General features: G+C 40.7%; 1 protein-coding gene across 2 annotated transcripts in view; it reads right to left on the bottom strand.

Moving 5' to 3' along the window:
- The window catches only part of fgd4a (FYVE, RhoGEF and PH domain containing 4a), a 75828-nt gene that overhangs the window by 27324 nt on the left and 23650 nt on the right, over positions 1–24854 (bottom strand). For both annotated transcript variants that reach the window (XM_034685023.1, XM_034685024.1), the window contains exon 2: positions 6663–6746. In XM_034685023.1, coding sequence (XP_034540914.1) covers positions 6663–6746 — 84 coding nt within the window. The remainder of the gene's footprint in view (positions 1–6662; positions 6747–24854) is intronic.

Genomic DNA, 24854 nt, shown 5'->3' on the forward strand with positions numbered 1-24854 from the left:
TCTGCACAGAACTGCATACATCAATGAGGTGCGTTAACATATATGCTCAGCAGTTTTGTAACACTTTTTGGTGATACTTGATGCGGAACTGGTGGAAGTTCAAACCCATGAACAAATCCTTCCCTCCTGTTCTGCTGAAACAGCAATATTCTTGGTTTTAACAAGTGGATTCAACCCACATCTATTTTCTGTATCAGCAGTCAAAAACAGGAGAGGAACCTGGAAATCCTTACAAGGCATGACGGCTGTCTAACATGAGTCTGGTTCTGCCTGAGGTTTCTGCCTGTTAAAAGGAAGTTTTTCCTCGCCACTGTAACTAGCTAAATATTGCGAGGTGCAATGCTCATGGTGGATTAAGGTGGGGTAAGACTGAGTCTTGAGATAACGTTTGTTGTGATTTGGCGCTATACCAATAAAGATTGATTGAGATAAAGATTGGTTGATTACAAGTAAATCAGATCTGCATAATTTGAGAGAATGCAATGTGGAATTTCATTATTTACTACTGTGGGTGACCCCAAATAGTCGAATATTCGACGATTCGTTCTAACGAGCCTTAGTCGACTGCCAATCTCATAGTCGAATATTTGCATATGAAACGTGGATCATTCCATTCAAACCATAGGGGTGCTCAATGTCTAATTTTACAATATTTTCCTGTTTCCCGTAAAAATAGTGTCTCATTTAGCCTATTTTTATACAAATATAGACTTATTTAATGTAATTCTGAGAACAGCTCTTGAAGTGTAAAATCTCCTCAAAGTGGTAATTAAAGGTGGACTCTCCCATTTAGCGGGACCTGTGGAGCAGACGTACCTCAGCTGGTCTTTAAATCTTTCTACATTCATGGTAGCTCAAAATGTCAGGAAATAAAACTTCAGTTGGTCCTAAAAAATAGTGATGAAGATGAGGAGCAGCTTCATGAAGAGGGCTGTGAGATCAAGGATTACCGGACCACACAAAAACTGTATGGGGCCAAAAGAACGAGCAGGAATACCCAAAGCTGTCCGAAGCCTCAAAAACAATCCACAGCATCCCATCCACCTCCACGCCATCAGAGAGGATATTCTCTATAACAGGATTTACAGTTTAACAAAGCAAGGAGCGCACTTCTGCCCGTACACACGATGGTTTTCCTCGCTTACAATTTGAAAAGACTCAAGCGGACAAAGACGCGATGAAAGACTGTTTTAGAAGGTACTGTTAAGAGATTTAAAAACCCTCTAGCTGGTTCAGGTTTGATTTTGAACATTATAAAAATGTTTAGCCTTAAGTTGGACAAACTACCCTCCTCAGCGCTGCTCTCCTCTGTGTGAACACTGTTTAAATATCTCCTGGCTCCTTATTCTATAACGGCGCGTTGTTCGATGTTTAACGGATGGTGGTCTTATTTGAGTTTTCTCTTCATCACCTCATTGTTTTTGCAATATAGATTTAAAAAATCTAAGTTTTATGCTTATAATATCCTGTTGACCCTTTTACTTTAAGCTCCGAGTCTCTTAATTGTAAAGGGTTATGCGTAATATTGTCATGCGGTCACCATCATGCAGACTTTGGGTCAGTAAGGAAAAACAACAAACATTCGACTATTCGTCAACTATGGGCAAAATCTGATGAATCAGATTCGACTAAGCAAATCCTTAGTCGGGCTCACCCCTAGTGATAACAACAAGGTGCAACATACAGGCTGTAATATGAAAGAGTTTTTATTCGGAGGAAGTTATACTTCATTAATCGCTGAGGGGAAGGTCGATGTTTTTGTCTCTGGTGTTGAACGTGTTACACACACACAGGCTGAAACACACACACATGCACAAACTATGAACATGCACCAACAGAGAGATGAGACATGGATGAGCGCTGTGCAGTTTGGGGTTAAGTGCCTTGCTCAAGGGCAACTCAGCAGTGCCCAGTCGGTGAGCTGGCACCTCACCAGCTACCAGCCCAATTTCAAAACTGAAGGGCTGTGAACAAGGAAATGTCTTCAGTAGGGAACTGTTAACCAACCGTAACTATTGTTGCAAAGTTTTGTTTGGCCCTTCATTCACATTCATTCATGGTGTTTTAGGTGTCGGAAAATGCAGTATTTGAAATAAGTATTTGAAACCGGGTTCCAGAGAGGTATAATTGAACACCACCCCTTCTGAATTCCCAGTCTCATTCACACACGTGTGTTACACTTCCTGTTAAATAGTGTGTACTCTCTGTTGAGAGTATTTTGTACTGTGTTGAAGAACACCTTTATGCACCTATATCCTTCAGTGGTGTTTCATGACAAAGTAGACAGGGTGAGATCTTTTGTTAAACACTTCACTTCCACATAAACATTACGAGACCAAAGAAATGAGAAGGGCCACTTTACCCACAGGGGGGGGGGGCAAAATAATTTTGCCCGCTCCTCGAAAACAGTGTTTTGAAAACGTCACCTCTTCTGTTCCTGTGTAAATCAGCAAAGTGGTCAAACATTGATGTCACGGCCCCGCCATGCAGGTACAAAATGCAATAGTAGACATTTTAGTTTTAATGGGGCAGCTGATCAAGGCCTTGGTCTACTCTGTACTGGGACTTCATTTCTCAGATTCCCAAGAGAGTCATCAGATCAGTCAGCTCACCAGTTATTAAATCATCTGAGCCAGAGTGAAGTAAAATGTTTACTAGTTTCTTTGTTTCTATCTGCTGCCCTGCATGTTTTACTCAACTGAGTTTGCAACACGCCACTCCTGACTCCAAAAAAATTCTACATGAACAGTTTTTTTTCCACCACTAAAATCTGTACCAATTGATCTGCGGTTAGCTGAAAGCATGCCTAGTTTCATCTGACTGTTTCAAAATGGTGTGAAAGCACGAACGTTTGACTCAGGCCTCCATCCAACAGCTAAAAATACACATGAGAAAGCTTCTTTACATAAAATACTTATTTATTATTTATCACAATGATTTCAGACCTTTTCAGGGTTTATATTGTGAATGCTCATCCTGCAACAAACATGAAATTCAGTTTTTTTTTTGCAGTGGTTTAATTTAAATCTCAATGACGCAGCAGAAGTGTGAAAAGACAGTGACAGTAACAGCTTCCTCCCACCTTCCCACAAGCAACACACACACACACACACACACACACACACACACACTCACACACACACACACACACACACACACACACACACACACACACACAAGCGCAGAAAACCTGGTTTCTAACCATTTCTGCTGCCCTACATCACTCAGTGAGATTAGAGAGAGCATAGTTACAGTTTATGTCTGGTACAGGAAGCTCTCATTGTGTCCATCAAGCTGGCACAGACTGTGTGTGTGTGTGTGTGTGTGTGTGTGTGTGTGTGTGTGTGTGTGTGTGTGTGTGTGTGTGTGTGTGAGTGTGCGTGCCTGCATGTGTGTGTAACAGACAGGGTGACAGATAACCACGAGGCATGTGGGATAAGCTGTTTTGGTTAAACTACCCAGACTTTCTTCGGATTAAGTCTCCCTCATCCCCTAATCCAAGGGCCAGAGTGAGATTATAACCCCAGCCTGCTCTGAAACAGGAGGCTGGTGGTGTGAGGGGACAAAAGTGGCAGGGGGGGAGTGAGATGAGACATGGACGGGGAATAGCTGAATGAACTGGAGGTGTTGTTTGCAGGATGAAGACGATGAGGTTAAAGCAAAAGGAGCGGAGGAACCTCCAACTGGGCTGAGGAAAAATATGATGAAAGGGACTGAAGGAAGGAGGGAGATGTGAGGGCATGATGACAGCAGGCAAGAAATAGAAGACAGACAGATGAAAAGCCAGATGGGAGAGAGGTGAAAGGATAGAGGGATTTATGGGACAGAATGAAAAAGTGGACCTGAGAGGAGAAAATGAGAAAAAGTGAAAACCGGAAGACACAAGGGGGGCAGGAGGAAGGCACCATTCATCACACTGACACACAGAAACTAGTTTGATATAAAAATAGAGCAGAGACCTGCAGCTTCTTTCACTGCAAGATGTGAGCTGCAGAAGGAAGCTGTTCATACTGCCCTCGTCCTGCATCCTCTCCCCTGGCACAAACACGTCTCAATAGGGATGTAACCATACGCTCAACTTACAATACGAAACCAAAAACATGATTTATCTTCCCACAATTTTGAAGTGTGTGCAGTCGAAGCTTTAGGTCTGCCTCAGAAGAAATGTTGCTTATGATGCTTTTACTTCCTTATGCCTCCAATCTATTTCCTGTTTTGATAAAAACATTATTTCATTTTGATAGGACACTAAAGGTACTTCTTATATGAAAAGTTTCAGGAGCAAATGGCAAAAGCTTGGAGAAGATCCAAAGTGTCTCGTTCATATCTCTTTCTGTTAGCTGTAACTTACAACAAGGTAACAAAGAACAGAGAGAGGGAGAGAAAGAGGGATTACGGTTGTTTCAGCCATCCTGTAACAGTCAGGACATCCCAAAAGGCAAAACTGATTTGACCTTGTCCCGTATACTGACGTTGTTTTTCTGTAATCACAAGACGACACTTCACTGATCCTACATCAGATCTGACACAGACAGTAGAACATCCAATCACACACACCCCTCACGTGCATTAGCTTGACCTACAACAATACAAGAACTAGAAATAAGTTGAATTTGTCGATTGGGTTGACTAGTTGACTTGTTGTGCACTAATGTAGATAAAAATGGATTAAGTGGTGAAAGAAAAGACTGTGAAGTTACAACAAGCAATGAGAGGCCAAGAAGATTCAGTCAGCAGCAACTCAAAAAAAGCCTTCTGGGTGTTTGCAGGAGGGCATGAAGGTGAGAATGACCTTACACAGCATACTGCTGCAGAGATGCAGAAGAAGGCTACGCTAGCAGAAGATGTGAGTGGTAATGGTGTTTTTTGTTTTTTTTCACAAGAGTCTGCTTGAAGCTGCCAAGAGCAGAACGAAACATCCATGGAAAAGTGAACTTAGTGACCTCTGTTTTGGATTTTAAATATATATTTTTATTATCATTATTTTTCTTGAAAGGTTCCAAACTGTGATTTATCTTATTAATGTTGAGGTTTACTAAAGAAGTTCTGAAAGTGGAGTACAGGCACTGTCAGAGGTCAATAAGAGGGTCACAAGGGGCCCAAGTTAGGATCATTTAGTTCCAATTTCAATTTCATCTTTGAGTTACACAATGAGGGGCCATGATTAGGTCATGGTTTCAATCTGTAATAAAACTATCAACAATTGTTCCCAGATGGAGGTCTGTGGTATGATGTGTCAGTTCAGGGAAACTTCTTGTAGAAAAATGGGTGTCGTTGATATGAAATAATACTGTTTTTAGTGAAACTACTAAACAGTTCAAATAATCATTTCCTGCATACACAACACATTTAGGCACCATAACCATGCAGCTGTGACGCCGGGCTCCTTATTTGGTACTGAAAAAAATGTCAAACCTAAGCGAGTTTGTCCACTAGTTTACAGATAAAGACTGACAATCTTATATGGATAAAGAAAAGCTTGAAAAATGCTAAAGCTGTCTTGAAGTATCCCCTGGCGGGCTCAGGTATCGTCTATGTGCAGGGAACACTGGGGTTGAATCCTCATCTGCAAATCTCCACCTGCTGTGACCCTGCCTGGACGCCTCTATTCAGCTACAGACCAAAGAGACATGACGATGTCCAACCAGAGAAGTCAAAGACAGATAGCGCACTATGCTGCTTCAAAAAAGGTATCATTATTAGAGATGCTCTGGAACTGCTTGTTTGCTTTTTGTTCAAATGGAAACTTTGATTCACCAACTAGACTCAAGATGAGAAAATGCAGAAAAAAGTCAAAACTGAGCATCATTTATTTAATGTGGACAAACAGGATCACAAAGTCTATGGGTAAACAATGTCAATATGATTATAGTGTGGCTAAGGCTAGCAGAGTTAGCACCACCAGCCTTCAGTCCACCTTACAGGTTAACGTCCACATGCCTGTGCTGGTTACTCATTGCTCTGGTGGAGTGGTTATATGTCAGTTTAAGCAGACACAGCCTACATACAACTTTATCTCTTTTTACTTTATCAACATACTGACAAACCACGCCAGGATCTTACACATCATATGATCTGCTTTTCAGACCAACAATGATACAAATTGTAATAATTTTTCTTAGGGGTGCCGACATTTCATTTTTAAGTCAACTAAATGCGCACATCCTCAATCTTAGGTCATATTTCACCTCACAGATTTGAATAATTCTTTATGCATACTGATATTTAACAGTTTGCGAGATACTGTTTCATCCTATTGTCAGTTCACTTCATCCTGGCCCATTTTTAGATACAGAAGAAGTTCTCCAAAGATTTGCACCTCTCTGCATGATATTGATTTCAAATGCAAAAACGCGCAGACCTCCTACTGAGCATCAGAGGTGGTGAGTGTCAAGTAAAAAAAGCTTTGCATCTTAATTTGGCTTGTGACAGCGCTGTCTCCCACACACATCACAGGGTGAAAATGGACAGTTTCAACCCCAGCCCAGAAACAGACACAGACGAAACCAAAGAGAGACTCTTCAATGAGATGTGTGCGAACAGGAATGCAATTCTGAATTTAACTTAGCGCGTACAGAAATAAAAACTAAAGCTACATATAAGAGAATGAGTTCAAGAAGTCATAATGGTGTTTAATGCTGAGAGAAGGTGACGCTGCTTACCTCTGGAGTGTTCGATCTTCACCGCCACACAGGCCTCCTCATCAGCACTCTTGGACTGCAAACATCCAGCTTTGCCTTTCTTTTCTGCAACAAAAATACAAAAGATTCACCGTAAACAAAAAGCTGACACACAGACTCGAGAAGAGGAGCACTTTCAGGGAACCTTTATGTTTAATTTACAGGCTCAGCGAGAAGACATAAAAATCAGTAATGGAGGAATAAAGGAAAGGAGGAAGCTAACAGACGTTATGTTTTATCATTTTTTAAACACAGTCTCTTGGCTAACAACGGCTGAGACTGTATGCTTGCAGCGCTCTGAGCTGGAGATATTCACATGTGCTGCTCTCTTCTGGTAGCTGCATTTATCAAGATCAGGAGCCGACTTGTGTTTGTTTTGAGAATGAAAAGGAAATACCGCCCCTCGGAGATAGAAACCCTAATTAGTCCGTCTGTGAAATGTAGGGCATCATCTGCGGGGAGAGCTCATACTCTATCAACACAGCCGTTTAATATGCACATAAAAGATTAAAGAGAAAATAGAAACCGTCGTAAAAACAATGATGGGCCCCCATGAGTATCAGTTTGCCCCCTCCAACGCACATAAATACAAGTCAGACACAATTAAAGAGAAGCGTGCACCCTGTTTGATCAAATATAAAGCTTTAGAGCTGTGAGTGATCAGTGCAGCAGCTTGTGCACACAGAGCAAAATGTCAGCTGGGTCACAAATGAAGGTAAGGTGACTTCAGTCCACTTTTTTCACCACAGCGTTAATCACATTTATCAGTCATAAAGCTAAGACAGGTGTCCTACTGACCTTTTCCTGGTCATCTATTACTTGAAGATGGATGTCTTAATTAATTAATTCTTAATTAATTTGAATGTTGATTTTGTCGACTTGGCGTGTGAATGCTTCACTGCTCTCTGAGGACTAAAAGGTTAAACTGTGTGCGTAATTATGTTATTCAGAGATTTATTGGGACACTGGAGCTCACATCGTGACATCGTGATGGGTAACACTAAACCGGTCAACTGTTCACCTTCAGTAAGCTAACTAACGGTGATATATCAGAGTTTGCATCCTGATAAAAGTTGTCTTGAACAAGGAAAAGTTGGATTAAAAAGAATATCTGTATTCATTCATTTGCACGCTTTGGCAAGAGCCTTTTCATTACCGCAGTGGGTGACGGTGCTCATTAATCAAATGTGTTCTTTTTAATTTATGAAGACAGTTAGAACATCTTTATCTTCAACATTCAGAGAGAACATGAGTCTGCTTAGATTTCTGAAGAATCAGTATGAAACACATAATGCCATGACAGGATTTTTGATTCTAGTCATACACATTTTCTCTGAGTTCCTCTTTTAGTTTAATTTCATGTTGACATATTTTATCATTTCTCCTGTTTCCACTCATTAAACTGTAATTTGCATCCTGTTCTGGAAAGTTTAAGACAGGATGTATCGTCTCAACAAAGACGTGCTGAACCAAGGCCGATATAATGACATGAGGTTAATGCCACGTAGGAGGAAAGTGGGCAAACTCAGTGTGGGGCCATGCAAACAGCTGTGAGGAGGTGCTGATGGCTGTGTGACTGTGTGTTTGTGCGTGTGCGTGTGTGTGTGTGTGTGTGTGTGTGTGTGTGTGTGTGTGTGTGTGTGTGTGTGTGTGTGTGTGTGTGTGTGTGTGTGTGTGTGTGTTTTAATGGAGAGGAGGATGGGGGGGTATAATATCCTGGCATAGGGATTAAAGGAGGGCTTTCTCCACCCACCATCTGGACTCCTCATGACAGGCCTGCAAGCTGCTCACACACACACACATACACACAAACACAAACACACACACACACACACACACACACACACACACACACACACACACACACACATAGCCTTTAGCAAACGTCTGTGTATCCATTATACACACAGAGAGAATCCTTATTTGTTATATAAGTTCCCTCTTCCGATTATAAAGTGCACAAGCAGCTTAACACCATCATCATCATCACCTAAGCATCAGACGCTTCTCTTTACTGAGACCCCCCCCTCCTCAGCAGACTGTCAGCCCTGTGACCAGAGTCATCATACGCCTATTGTTTCCTGAAGTGGGGGATGTGTTTCTATGTCAGCACTGCCAACACAAACACACTCAACAAAAACCTAATGTCACACACTCTGCCAGAACATCTTAGAGTGATTTAAAGGTCAGAGGAACTGGTTTCTGTTAGTGTGTGTGAGGTGTGTGTGGGGCTGGGGAAATGTACTTCAGACATGATGTATGATGGGGAAAGTCTACTGGTTCAGCTACTGGCCTGACCTTCACTTCCTCATCCTGACTGTCAGCTTCCTGTTTTCATATTCTATAATCTGGAGGTCTCAACATTAGAGATCACTGCGACTCTCTGGCCACAGAACAAAAGAGAAACTAAGAAAACAAGTACACTAACATGAACAGAGGTTTCACATCACAAAATCCTGCCTGAACAACAACCAGTTTACAAAATGGACACAAAGACAGAGAGGCATTGATCCTTGAAGCAGTGACACACACTTGAGAGTGACCGACAGACTGTTTAAGATGCCTCATCATATATCGGATCTATAAGGAAGGAGGGCTACACAATAAATCAAGCAGCTATAAGCTACCCTCAGATGAATTAATGTCAATTTAGCCGTTAAAGAAACATTCATGGATTTATTTTGATTCAGCAGGGTCAAGAGTGTAAAACACAAAGAACATCAGATAGACACAGAAACTTGGTTATAACTAACATGCACTCTTTAATATAATGCAAATGCACATCACATTTTTTCTCACAAAATGACAGATCCAGTAGAAGTAGCTAGGTCGAGTATCTTCATCCATGTCTGTCTTTTTAAGAGTCAGCTACATTAAACACAAACTGCACAGGTGAAGGTGGATATACAGGTATTGACACATTGCTGTCATGCATGACAGCTATACTGAAAAAAAAAAGTGTTGTCGGCTTACATTGCTCAGGTTTGAAACAGTTAAACTTTGAAGCTGAAGCACATAAAAAAGTGCAAATTGAGATGTCTTAGGTGTTTTCTGTCGTTTGGATCACATTGAGATTCGTTTGAGACCTTGATCTCACATCAGTCTCCAAGGTTCAAGGTTCAAGGTTACTTTATTTATACTGTGGGTAGATTTGGTTTGCAGTAAGTCAGCCTCCTCTGAACAACAAACAGCACAAAGTGACAAAAAGGGCTCAGAACTAAAAAGGTAACCTTCTGCGCATCTGAGAATAAATCTAATGTCAAAATAAAGTGCTGAAACATTTTGAATAGCATGCAGACTTACAACCACAATAATGCTTGGGTCACACGTTCTTAAAATTATCTAAATTACGTGGTAGAGTTGACCCCGTCTGCAGCAGCTGATGGTCTAGCTTCTGTTTTTGTTCTCTGGACAGTTTCTCAACAAAGAGCCCGACCTGACCTGTGGTGTGATCCTCTGTGGGTAATACACGAGCTGATGACAAGTACATCATGTAACCACACTTAAAAAAACAAGAACCATCCCTTTAATAACTCAGACTGTGGTCATTTTCATATATAGTTTAAAGTATGACATTGATGCCCCTGTAACATCTCCCCTTCAAATGTCTCAAAGGTGACTTTTTAAAAATGTCTCTTAAAAAACTGTAACTTATTCAGAACACTGCTGCCAGATTTTTAACAAAGAAAAGAAAACAGATCATATACCTCCTCTTTTTAAAACTCTGCACTGGTTACCTGTTTCCTTTAGAATTGATTTTAAAGTTCTTTTAATTGTTTTTAAAGCTCTTAACGGCCTTGCTCCTCCATACATCACTGATCTCCTGTCATTTTATGTTCCACCACGTTCACTGAGGTCCTTGAATGCTTCCCTTTAAATGTTCATATCCTTCACAAGCGCCGGCCAGAGAGCTTTCTGGTTTCATGTACTGTAATGGTAAAATTGGTTCCTTTGTGGTCAACTGCCTGAGACGCCCCATCTCTTGTCCCCTCATCAAGACACCAGGTCCCATTGTGTTTTAAATTGTGACGTCTAGACCCTGAAACCTCCTTGATGAATACACAATCCCATCCTGGTGCAGATACCTACAACAGACAAAGGGTGTGAAAGGGTGTGAAACACACCTTAGGGACCCCGCCCTGATGTAGATACCTGCAACAGACAAAGGGTGTGAAACACACCTTAGGGGGCAGTCCTCAGGTATAAATGTTCAAGCTTTCCCCATGTTCGAGGTCTTTCTTCATTCCAACCGCTCGGGTGTTGACTGACCTTTTCCTTGCAAAGAAAATAAAACCTTGTCGGCCGACAGAAGTCTCTATTTCATTATTCAGCAGTAACGGGAAGTAACGGCGAAAACTTCCACAACAGTACCAAAGCTGTGGAACTCTCTGCCCCTGGATATTAAAACAGTGAGCTCTCTGGGTGTTTTTAAAAGTATACTTAAGACTTACCTTTTTAATCTCGCTTTTAACGTGGAGTAATTTCCTTTTAGCCCTGGACTGCATTATTAGTAGCATTACTTTTATGACCATTGTTTTAGCATTGTTATTTATTTATTTTATTTTATTCTATCTTATTCTATATTCTTCTTGTTGAATTGTTTTAGTTTATTTTTCTGGTATTTATTTGATTTAAATTAATTTAATAATTTTGAAGTATTTCATATCACATTCCTCTGTCTTGTTTTAGCCTTGTATCATTTGATTTGTCTCTGTTCTTTTGTGAAGCACTTTGGGCTGCATGCTTGAATGTATGAAAGGCGCTATATAAACAAAAACAGTAGTTGAGTTGAGGTGTGATCATAGGACTTAGTCGATGCAGTAACACAACATAGTCTCAACTGGGATGCCAATATAGCACAGTTGCAGGATCAATATGAAAGCACAAAGATGTGATGAGGGTGGAGCTTTTGTTACAGCATTGTTCCAGACTCACACTATGAAGGCTTAATTTGAGAGATCAAACTGCACCAATCTTTCTTTTTCTAAGATCAAGGAATGAAACAACTTTAAGAAATATAAAAGTACACCCACAGTGATATCTGTGAGACTGAACAGAGTTTATTTCTCAGGAGTCACTATAAAGACAAATGAGAAAATCTCACTTTAGTTCTGATCAGTGTTCAGCTTTGTCTGGGATGTTTTGATGAGACATAGAAGAAGATCTCATATTTAATACTGGGCATCCTGAGGGGACCTATTACCAACACTACAGCGGCTCAAACATGGAGCAGAAACTAAGTTTCTCTGCTCTCGTCTTCAGCAAGTCATCTTCAAGTGGTATTAAACTGAAGAACATTATGTGCGACCAAATTTTGGACTGCACTCTCTGGGATCAAGTGAGTTCACTGGTGCCAAGGCTCTGGTATTCATAAACCTTAACATTATCAAGTAAAAGAAAGATTTTCACACACAAAGAAACACAGCTGATATCTCCCTTGTGATTGTGTCTGGGCTCAGCTTCCTCTAGTTAACGTCATGATTTAAAATCGCATCAACACAGATGGCAAACTGCAGCAAATCCAGCGATGGTGGCAGTCGAGGAAAATAAAAATGTCATTTAGCTGACAATGAAAGCAATCAGCTCTTTAATGGACGCTCCTCCTGAAACAAAGTACTTTGGAGGAAAGTAGAGGCAGCTCCCTTAGCACTCTGATGTCCCTTCAAATGAATGGTCTGTGTCTTATTTATGTTTAGTTTGAATAATTCAAGCTGGTTTAAAGCAGTGATGACTTATCTTTGATTGCTGAAGGGCGGCAAATGAGCTGTGACATTTATCAAACCATAACTCTGTGTCTGTGTGTCTGTGTGTCTGTGTGTGTGGATGTTCAGGATCTCTTTGTTGAAAGGTGTTGTAAACAAACCTCTTATCAGGTACGTCACTCTCTCAGCTGCTGATAGCCGCTCTGTCTCTGTTTACATTCACCTGCTCTGTAGCAACAGGAACACCAGACTGAGGTGTTTAGGATGAGTTATTACCAGAGTCTGGCCTTCAGTCAACACACAAAATGAAACCTTCGCCTTTTCACTTTGCTCTCCTCTCCACTCCTGCTCTGTGATTTACATCTGAAGATGTGGAGGGAGGCCGCGGTGTGCTGTAGATTATAAAAGCCTTTTATTTATGAAGACCAGATGCCATCGCGAGCAGAAATAGATGACTACGTTACAGTGGAAGAATCCCCACTTCACCGGGTACAGAGTCAAAGAAAACGAAACACAACAACTCAACAAAAGTGATACTGAGAAATATTAATAAAAGGGTTTGACCGTTAATATTCAAAATAAATTAAATCCATTAAAAATCCAATTAACAGTAATCATGACCAGAAACAAAGCTTACTCCTTTATGCAAACCTGCATTGCTGTTATTAAAAGCATTGCACTGTAACATGTAAATCTGTAGGAATCAATCAATTATCCAGATTTTTTTTTTTTTTGACATTTACACTACCGTTCAAAAGTTTGGGGTCACCCAGGCAATTTTGTGTTTTTCATGAAAACTCACGCTTTTATTTATCAAATGAGTTACAAAATGAATAGAAAATATAGTCAAGACATTGAGAATTTTAGAAATAATGATTTTTAGTTGAAATAATAATTTTGTCCTTCAAACTTTGCTTTCATCAAAGAATGCTCCCTTTGCAGCAATTACAGCATTGCAGACCTTTGGCATTCTAGCTGTTTATTTGTTGAGGGAATCTAAAGAAATTTCACCTCACGCTTCCTGAAGCACCTCCCACAAATTGGATTGGCTTGATGGACACTTCTTGCGTACCTTACGGTCAAGCTGCTCCCACAACAGCTCAATGGGGTTGAGATCTGGTGACTGCGCTGTCCACTCCATCAAAGACAGAATACCAGCTGCCTGCTTCTTCCCTAAATAGTTCTTGCATAATTTTGAAGTGTGCTTTGGGTCATTGTCCTGTTGTAGGAGGAAACTGTCTCCAATCAAGCACTGTCCACAGGGTATGGCATGGCGTTGCAAAATTGAGTGATAGCCTTCATTATTCAAAATCCCTTTTATTTTTTACAAATCTTCCACTTTACCTGCACCAAAGCAGCCCCAGACCATCACGTTACCTCCACCATGCTTAACAGATGGTGTCAGACACTCTTCCAGCATCTTTTCACTTGTTCTGTATCTCACTAATCTTCTTCTGTGTGATCCAAACACCTGAAACTTCGATTCGTCTGTCCATAACACTTTTTTCCAATCTTCCTCTGTCCAATGTCTGTGTTCTTTTGCCCATATTAATCTTTTCCTTTTATTGGCCAGTCTCAGATATGGCTTTTTCTTTGCCACTCTGCCTAGAAGGCCAGCATCCCGGAGTCGCCTCTTCACTGTAGACATTGACAATGGCGTTTTGCGGGTACCATTTAATGAAGCTGCCAGTTCAGGACCTGTGAGGCGTCTATTTCTCAAACTAGAGACTCTACTGTACTTGTCTTCTTGTACTGTTGTGCACCGGGGCCTCCCACTTCTCTTTCTACTCTGGTTAGAGCCTGTTTGTGCTGTTCTCTGAAGGGAGTAGTACACATCGTTGTAGGAAATGTTCAGTTTCTTGGAAATTTCTCGCATGGAGTAGCCTTCATTTCTAAGAATAAGAATAGACTGTGGAGTTTCATATGAAAGTTCTCTTTTTCTGGCCATTTTGAGAGTATAATCGAACCTACAAATGTGATGCTCCAGATACTCAACTAGCTCAAAGAAAGGCCAGTTTTATAGCTTCTCTAACCAGCAAAACCGTTTTCAGCTGTGCTAACGTAACTGCACAAGGGTTTTCAAGGTGTTTCTAATCATCCATTAGCTTTCTAACACGATTAACAAACAAAATGTACCATTAGAACACTGGAGTGATGGTTGCTGGAAATGAGCCTCTATACACCTATGTAGATATTCCATTAAAAACCAGACGTTTGCAGCTAGAATAGTCATTTACCGCATTAACAATGTATGGAGTGTATTTCTGATTAATTTAATGTTATCTTCCTTGAAAAAAACAGTGCTTTTCTTTCAAAAATAAGGACATTTCTAAGTGACCCCAAACTTTTGAAAGGCATTGAACACCATACTGGACTACCAACTATTGTGCACATGTTCTCATAACATATGAGAACAAATCTGTATTTGGTTATTATGCAACTTTCCAACAAACCACAGTGTGGTTGTGTTAAATACTTGATTCTGATTGCTCAAAACTCCATAACAAAGGTTATTAACCTGATTACACCCATCATATCAAATCATCTCCTCTGTTGGCCCTGAAACAAAAAAGTACTGCTCAGAATCAGCCAAATTAAAAACATGGATGATTTTTCTGATGATGATTATCTTTAAGTTATTTGGGGAATATGAAACCTATAATTGATCACTCACAGCTGATAAGTCCCCAGAAAAGCAAACACAAACCACAACTCAGTCTGAGGTTTTCCAGAGTCACAGGTCCAGTTGAGAAAAAACAAAATGCAACAAGAAGAGTTATGGGAAAGAGGACCTTCTGTTTTACATAACACTCACATGTCCCTTATTTATGGCCCACAGAAAGATGAAGAGGAAGGCCGGACCTTCTTCTTCAATTTAAAAGAAAAGAGAAACTAGATCTACAAACTTCAAAAATTGAAACAATCAAAAGAGAAGACAAAAGATTTCCAAACGGGGAGTTTCAATGTTAAATCACTCCAATATCAATCATCTATTTCTACACAGAGATGAAACACTTTAGTCAAACTTGATAAAGAAACACTTCAGTTTTTCAAAACAAAGGAAATCCTCTTTTAAACCAATCAGAGTAAATTTCCCAAACATGTCCTGATGTAAAAAAAACTATAATAAGATATTTTATCAGTACATTATGTGAAACCAAGTTCATGTTCACATATTTGGTACTCAAATATTTAACTTCGCAGCTCAAAGTAGAAGATAAAATCACCTGATTTTCATTTGTTTCATAATCTGAACACAATGAGTGAGAAAAATTTCCACATCTTAAATATAGACTCCCTTCTTTCGTCATGTCATATGTGATTACCTGCATGACTTCCTCTAAAAACATGAGCTGCATGTTTCAAATTTTTTTCAGGTGAGTCTACACACACTGATGGATCCACTTGTCTGGCAGCACCTGTGTGTGTGAGTAAAAGTGAGTATGTGTGTGAGTTTCTGCGGTAAAACAATCACTTCCTCCACCTCATTTCTTGCTGTTTCACACACAGTTCTCCTCCAATGTCTTCACCGAAACCAAAACAAAGTATACCTTTTGACATTTCTGAGCCCCGTGGCTATTTAAGAAAAGAAAACACCTGTACAGTACCTGGGAACTCTTGTCTCCAGTATGGCTTGGTTTTCAGTCTCCTGTCAACATGGGGATAATACTCCATCTCTGAATCTCCTCAAATCAGATTTAACAGCATCAGTACAGGGAATGAATCTCGTCTCTGACATGCGTGTTTCCCGTCAGCTGGTTACTTCATGTCTGTTTTTACCCATCAGAGTACACTGCCTTGTTACTGCACAAACCGGTTCCCTGGAAACCAGAGTCACCAGGTGCAGAAACACGGGGAGGGAGGGAAGGAGGGAGGAGAAAAGGAGGGAGGGAGGGAGGATGGTGAAGCCGTCCTTCAAGACGTTGCTTCCCAGTCACTTTTAACCATTTCCATAATAATAATGTTTCAGGGGGTTGCCAGCACTCAAGGACAAAGTCACCGCGAGGTGGAGTGGGCAGACGAGAGATACCAAAGAAGAAGAGAGGGTGGGAACTGTGAGTGTAAATCACTAGAGAGTGAAGATGGAGGGGGATGATGAGGAGGAGGGAGGGGAACATGTGCACACATAGAGAAGTGAAAGCGATGAAAATTAACCAGCTGTAACAGTTCATATTTAACCATCTGCAGTTCTGCAAAATAACCTGAGAACCTATTATCTAACACCTTTCGAACATCATGATTTGTGTCGTCTTTTTGCCTGTGTTCTTTTCTAAATGTATTCTCTCCTGTGCTTAATGTTTCACACAAATCTGACTGCACACCCCCCAACAAGCCTAATTTGAGCCTAATCTTAGTCTCGATAAAGAGCAGCAGAACAAAGAGATTCTGAAATTAAAAACCCACATCACAGAGGGGGATCTGCACTTATCACAGTCTAATGATGAGGAATAGATGCTATTAAATATACAGAGTAATGCAAAGTAACCAAGGCCTCATTAGCATGGCTGCTCTGCATCGATATTACTACCATTCAAACGTTGCTCATAAATAATGTAGAGAGGAGAACGTATTCATATGCCAAGTCACTCCCCTTCAATCATCCTGCTTCACGTGGTGATAATGTGTGTGTCTGCGTGTGTGTGAGCACATGTCGGAGGTTTTCATGCTTGACTCAGAAGAGATTGGCTGCTGAATGAGACCAGATGCGTCTGTCTCCTCTCCTCCTGTCCCTCTGTAATGGACGATTACCAAAGAGTTATGGTGTACTGCCACAAACAGAATAGAGGGAAAATTAAAAGGCATTGTAAACCTTGATGTGATGAAAGAAGCCAGATGAGACCCTCGGCTCCTGGAGCACACATGGGCACATTATGTAGTTAACCTCCATCTAACAAACCTTTCACACATAACAAGCTAATAAAGTATTGATCGCAAATTTATAGCGATTTAGATTATTTGATCAAACCTGCAAATGTTCATAAACATTTCCCCTCCTTTTAGCTTTGTTTTGGTCTCCATCGACATCAACAGTTACCTTAGATGAGTCGGTTAGTCAGAATTTAAATTCATGTTTAAATAGTATGTAAATAAGTAGCTTCAAATCATCTCTAAGACATACTAAGCCTGTGAGCCGTAGCTCAAAGTGAACAAACTCTTGTAACATTAATTTGTAGACAGTGGGACAAATTTGCAGATCTTACTTGTCACCGATGTCAGTAATGTAACCAAAGCTATGAGTAAATAGTCAGCCAACTGAGAGGCTCGCCTTCGTTTTAAATGATGACTTGTGTATTTTTAGCTCTTGGAGCAAAAGCACTCAGACTTTTCAGCCATTAAAGCCAAATTGGTCTAGATCTGTGTACGCATTTGAGGGTGTGCATAGACATTAGTAGATGTATGTACGCATTTGCAGATCTATGTATTAATCTGTGGACAGATCTGTGAATCTATTTATGCATTTTAAGATCTATGCCTGCTTTTACAAATTGTTTTGCTGCAACATTTGTTTCATGGATTCTAAAAATGTTCATGCTCATTTTAAAAAATAAACTGGAAGCTTCAGAGGTGAGAATAGTCTGAATTTTGAGACTAAACCTTCGACCTGTTGTTAGCTGCACCTGCATATGCAGATGTCTGTTTAGAGAGATAAATGACTATATATATACAAATTGTTCCTGCTCTATTGCTGTTTTCTGCATAAGGCAAATGTAGCTATCAGATGATTCTACAAACAGAAACCAGAACTTCTCCATTCGCAACTTCTTGCAAGACTTGTTTCTTGAGATGAATGCACAAGAGGTGCTGTAGTCACACGTGCGAATGGTAGGAAAACACAAGTGTTAGGGTAATGTTTGTTGTTTTACAAAATATATTTAGTTCTTAGTAATGCAACTTCCTTCCTCCAAAAAGTTAAAATTTTTTGCTCCAGCGTTGCCTGTTTTCTTTGCTGCTCTTCGCAATCTGCACCCTAGACATGAACCTCGCACATTTGAACATGTGCCAACGCTGTCCTGTCCCAGTATGCTCCCTGCACGGCCCCAGCATGTAAAGATAAGCTTTTAGCATGATCTGAACATGCTCTGTGGCCCGTGTCTAATGAGGGCAGGCTAAGTGGGCAACTGAACCCCCAAACCCCCTCCCCGTGTTAATGCTTTGTGACTGTACTTCAGAGGAAAAAAGTGTCCTGTCACAGCTGTGTTAAAATCATAATGCAAAACTACAGCTGATTATCTGATGTGCTTTAGGTATCAGACAGCAGACACATCTAGTTCTTCAACAGATCGAAGGAAAACATGAGAATATGTAAAAAGAAAAAAGAGTGAGATTTATTGATGTTATATAACTGAGATCCAAACAGCAGAGTGGAGAGTGGACTCTGTGATGAGTGAGAACTGAGTAAAGGATTGATTGTTGGAAATAAGATAGCATCGACATGCAGCAGTCATTCTCTCTTTCCCTACCTCTTCTTTACTTCCTCCCTTTCACTGGGCCTCTCTGCTTCTCTATGCCAGTCTATAGTCTTAGGCTTTATCACCTTCTTTCTCCCTCCTCATCCACCCCCTCCTCCGCCTCCAACCCCCTACGATCCGCCTGTCTACCTCGGAAAACAGATCACAGCTGCTGGGCTGGAGCTCCCAAATGTGTCAATCAATACGCTGTCCCCCCAATCAGCACGTCTGACCGGGCCCCGGCAGACCGCTCTGTTCACGAGAGGACAACAGAGCTTATTCACACAGCACACTCTTTTATGATAAGACTGAAGCAAATGGATTTGAAATGTCTCACAGATTAAGTGCAGATATGTGAAAGTGACCTATATTCACAATAGAAGACCATTATTCTGTGCATGTGTGTAGAGAAGCAAAAACAAACAAATGTCAGCATGTGTCTTTAAAACTCAGTCACACCAGCTGCACTCTCATATTTCTGTCCCCCCCAGAGGTTCTTTTTTATTGCAATCAAGCTGTTTCCATCCAATGTTCATGCAAATCCATGTTTAAGCAATACATCCACAGAAATAACATCGGAATTTCCACTAGTGCACCCAAAGTCAATGACTTCCTGAAGCTAAAATACACCAGCCCTGTGCCTAAAAATAACCTTATGAGAAATTCTCAGTTTGTTATTTATACTCATCTAATGCCGGTCACAACTCGTGCTGCCCACTGATGAAAAAAAAAGACATGCAATCGGTCATACACTCATGCATTGAGTAAGAGGCATAAAGCCACAACAGAGGCTTTCTGCACAAGGCGAGGGACAGGGCGTGACATTCATGAAAGGTCACTGAGGACAGATATTTATCTGAGAATACATCAGAAGTAGTGTTGTTGTTTTATGTATAAAACGACTGAATTGGTAACAGTGATGGTTTAAAAAGAGTATTTTTCTGATTTAAGTAAAAGCACTGAGGAAAATGGAGATTGAAACCGCAATGATCAAGAATTTTATTGGCCTTTTGATAAACTCTTCCCTCAAGCAGCCAACGCCAAATAACAGCATAGCAACCGTAACTGATGCACAGCAGATCAGTGAGGCTTGTGCACACGTTGAAGCAGAGTGCACAGGGTTAGTCAGAACAACACAATGTTTGAACTATGGTGGGTTTTTTTTAAGCTTCTCTAAAACAAAAAAAATACAAAAGCAGAAATGAAACAAATGGGTTAATCAGAATGTTTATCTGCTCTAGACTAATGGAAGCTTTAAATTTTAGCATGTCCCGTAACTAGCCTGAATATTGAAGACCAAGCAATTCTTGGAGCATTTCCTAATTTTGGAAGGTTAGAGTTTACATAAAAAGGATAAACTTTAGTTCACAGCACGACATGCCCTGTGCTTTTTTCTCCTAATGTGTAGAAGCTGCATCATTAGCATCAGTTAGCATTAGTTAGCATTAGTTAGCATTAGTTAGCATTAACATTTCTGCCTACACTATGAATTCCTTAGTTAAAGACACTCAAAAGAAGACTAACCACCCAAAATATGCATTTATTAGAATGTATTTTTAGCTCATAAAGTCCTTTTTATGATATGAAAACTGAAATATACTGCTGAACAACCATAAGAGATCATGTAATATTTGTTTCTAAATCGGTTGGCATAAGCATTCAGACAGAGTTAGCCTATAACAGAATTAAGCATAACATGATCTTAGATTTTTTTTTTTAACTCTTTCAGCATTTCTTGTAACAATACCATGATTAACAACACAGTACTTTACCGCAAAACAGAAGGCTGAGTCCTTTCTTTACTTCTGTCTTCACAGATCATTGCAACAACAAACCATAGCAAAATGAAGGTCTGTGAGGATGAGCGTTACACTGTGACTGATGTGTTAACAAGGAAAGACCCTCTATGATCAGTATTATTAGTTTTATTGGAAACATAACATAAGCTACGGCTTTCAGAACAAAACAATTTAAGTGCATATTAATGATCATTTCACTGGGCTCTTGTTTCAAACAAGTCCGCCTAAAACACGGACATGGTCAACATGAGACTACATTTTTCAAGCAACCCTTCTTGAAACTTGTGCTACTGTTTGCGATATGGTGGGGCAGAGTTGTTCCACCACTCATCGTCCCTCTGAGGTAGTAACAGAGGCAGAATGAACGAAAAAGGTTGCGACGTGTTTGAGCTAGCTGGGTTGAACAACAATGTGTGCATGAAAATGTCTGAGTGTTTTATGTAAGTTGCCCTCCCACTGTGTGTTTACCAGCAGTGACTTTTGTGCTCCTACAGCACGATATGAAATCACACATTTGGACATCAATATATCATCATTTCAGGGTGCAATGACATTGACATCTGTAAGCAGCTATAGACTGCGAAAAACATTGCCCTAGGCTCATTAATGTCACTCATTCGTTTGTGAAAGGGTGATAACAGCTGACATGTTGGAAATGTTGACTTCAACTAACATGTGAAGTCAAGGTCAGAGACTTGCTGCCTGGCAAACAGCTACATCGCACCAACCCGTCAGTCAAATCAGAGATGCTCTAAATCATGTCTAACAATGCAAAGCTCATAACGTTAATATACACAAAATGGATGTGTTATTATATTAAGTAAAGAGACCAAAATCGTTTCCTTACTGGCCTGCAAACACATTTATTTTTGTTGTTAAATGAGAGTTGCTTATGGGCTCTATTCTGGGTTCCCTAGAGATTGACAGTCAGCCTCCAGTGGGCACTTGAGGAACTGCAGTTTTATGCAGAGAGGAGGCTGCTGCTTGGCTACAACTTGTACAATCTGCTGCATCTGGTATTTCAGTCTGCAGAGCCAATGTTTGCTTGCTAGAGTTGAGAATTATGCTGCTGTTTGAAATCAAGAACCCTGTCTTTGAAAAAATTACTTCAATTTAGTAAATCTGGCATAGGCAATTCATTGAACACATCCTTCGATTTAAAATACTTCTGAGGAGGTCCACATTTGGATCTCTTCTTTTGTTCTTCTATTTATTCTGGTACATTTAAGAAACAGTAAGCCACAAAGCTTCATTAATGCTAAGCTGATTTGACCCAATGCATTATGGATGAAGTAAGTAGATGCTGAATAATGCCAATCAAACAGCGTGGGTACAAACTTGTGGCTCAAACAGGATCTTTGTGCTCCTTATGAATGAGCCTCTCTGAGTGGAGGATCTGGAGCCCAGATTCTCAGCGCGGAGCTGGAATGCACAGAAAAGCCTGCAACCCTGAAAACAAGCCTGCAGGCTTGCCGGCAGCCAAGAACAGGACATTAATGAGGCAGAAAGAGAGAGAGAGAGACAACAACATTTAACATGACACAAACTTCCTTCTTCTAAGAGGCATGCTTAAAGAGAAATTATATTCCCTCTTCCTCATTTTTGACAGCATGTTTGTCATGTCAAGCCAGATCTGCACTTTCCTTATATAAACCCACTGTGCAATTAAACTGAGTCACCTGCCTCTCTCTACGTCTGCATGCGCTCCCTCCTGCTCTCTCTCTCACACACAGACACACACATATGCACAACCAAAATTTAATCAGACACGTCCTGGTGGAATAAAGTGTCAAACAGTATCAGCATTTCTGGCCTGTGTCACGGGAGGCTCAGCAAAAAGACAAACCACCGTCCGCAGAGAGCACAATGATAAGACGAGCAGCTGCTACAAACCTGCCCAGAGACAGGCCATGCAGGACGATGATGATACAGCAGTTTCAGAAAGAGGACAGAAAAAATAACCACATTAGAGCATGAAATAAAGGGGAGAGAGAGATCAGGGAGGGTGAGGAGGATGAATCCCACGGTGATGAAGATGCCTGCAGAGCATGGAGCCAGACACCGGCCAGGGGGGACTTATATACTCATGCATACATACACACTCATAGCTTTTAAAAATGCAAGAGCTAGCCATGATGTGAGGAGCAGAGGGCTCTTATTCAGGCTGTATGTGAACGTTATTATTCATAGTGGGAAGCTCTCAGCAGTCCTTCCTCCTTTTAGCTCTCTTAAGAAACCATCTTTTACCCAATTGTTGGCCTCTGTTGTGTGCACGACAAGTTCCCTTCTCTGTACTAAGACGTGGCCTCTGTTTCTGCTTTAGCAGTTCCATAACAGTAGAGCTGGGCGATATGGCCTCAAATCAATAGCAGGATTCTTTGAACATTTTACCTTGATTACAATTAATGGACAATTATTAAGTTTTTGCCCTCATAGTTCCTTGTCAAGGTTTTCATCCTCAATATGCTCAACTATTGAAGCTTCAATACTCTTTCTTCTATTTGAATTAAATTTTCCATTTGTTAGTGCGTGTTATCGACAGCTGCCATGTGGAGGCAGTTGCTGCTGGGTGCTTGTCAGCCTCGTTTTTTTTAAGCCATGCACTGTTCTCCTTTTTGTTCGGTGTCATATTCACTACAGCCAAAATGTGTCCAAACAACAGATACTGTATTTTTCTTTGGTACAAGCTGCTCCAGTTTCTCAGTTTGCTCGCTGTTTGAGTTCTCCTCTATGCTGCTTTCATGTCACAGGCCGGATGTGTCAGAGTCAAGTGACAACACACGCCATGGTACGTCTTTAAGAAGACAGAACATGAACTCAACCAGTGGGGAAAGTTTCTGTTTTATTTATGCTCATTTAAGTAGAACAGTGTTCTAGACTCTCTCTACTGTCTCCTCTTTCATTTATGTCTTAAATAATGCTTTAAAACATGCACAAAACTACTAAAATCTTTATGTGTGGCATGTGTGAACACAAAGAGCTCAAATTTTCACCCTGACTTTTAAATGGGAGTTTTCCACCCAGTAAAATTTGCATGAGCAAGTCATATTCAGTAAAATTCACTGCAGGCGAGGGAGTGCAGGCTGATGACATTGATCAGGTGTTCTGTAGAGTTGTGATGCTTTGTCAAAAATTATGCTGTCATTTTGCACTATATATTACTCTTTGTTGATTTCAAACAGAGGTAAGTGTACTGTCAGAACAAAGTGGGCATGTTTTGGCACCAAAAAAATTTTAACTTTACTTTAGAGGCTGATATTTTCTAACAAAAGCAAACAATGTGAAAAATAAATAATGTAGAGAGCAATCAAAGTCTTCACCAAACCTAAACCCTTCACCTCCATGACAACTTCTCCATTGACCACAGCCACTCTCCTCTTCAAATCCTCTTCACTGATTGGTATTTGAGCCACATAGGCCTCTCCACTTGTGAATCTAACCTCCCTTTGTTTTAAACTGAGCTCTTTGATTCGTTGCAGGGACTTCCTTGATCCTGGAAGACCCCCTCTGTGGGATCAAACACACAAACGCAGACACACATGGACTCCATCCCAGCAGGATCTGATAACAGCCCTACCACCAGCAGCCTGTGTGAGAAGCCAGGCTTAGAGAGAGGAAGAAATATACTGCTGCAGACAGAGTTAATGGTTTCAACTGCAGTGATAGCCAAATGAGTTACAGTGAGTGCTCACAGCAGGGAGATGCAGCGGGGAGATTAAGCTCAAAGAGGCAAAAAGCTTGAGGCATATTCTCTCTTTATGTGCCTGATAATTAAAATGTCATTAATGCAACATTTTATTGCATTATCAATAACATTTATGGAGCTCTTTTCTTCCAATTACTTGAGGAATCAGGACTGAGTGCAGCAGCTACACGCAGTCAGGATTACATCCATGAGCAGGAGATCGTATGACAGCTGTAATGACAAGGTGACTTAAAATCATAGCTGTGTTTGCAGTGGGTTAAGAAACAGCAAGCCACAATACACACACATACACACATGCACACACACCACTCCAGACAGAGACTTGCATATTTTCCCACAGCTCACTGAGGACAGCTGAGGCCGATTACGCCAATCATTGCAAACAGAGTTAACTGGAATCAGCAGCAGTAGCCTCTAAGTGCAAAAGCATGCGTTTTGTTGTGCGTTTGTGGGTGTGTGTGTGTGTGTGTGTGTGTGTGTGTGTGTGTGCGTGTGTAGTGAATATCTTGAGACAGCCG

Source organism: Notolabrus celidotus, chromosome 6, assembly GCF_009762535.1.
Source record: "Notolabrus celidotus isolate fNotCel1 chromosome 6, fNotCel1.pri, whole genome shotgun sequence".
In the NCBI taxonomy this organism is placed as follows: domain Eukaryota; kingdom Metazoa; phylum Chordata; class Actinopteri; order Labriformes; family Labridae; genus Notolabrus; species Notolabrus celidotus.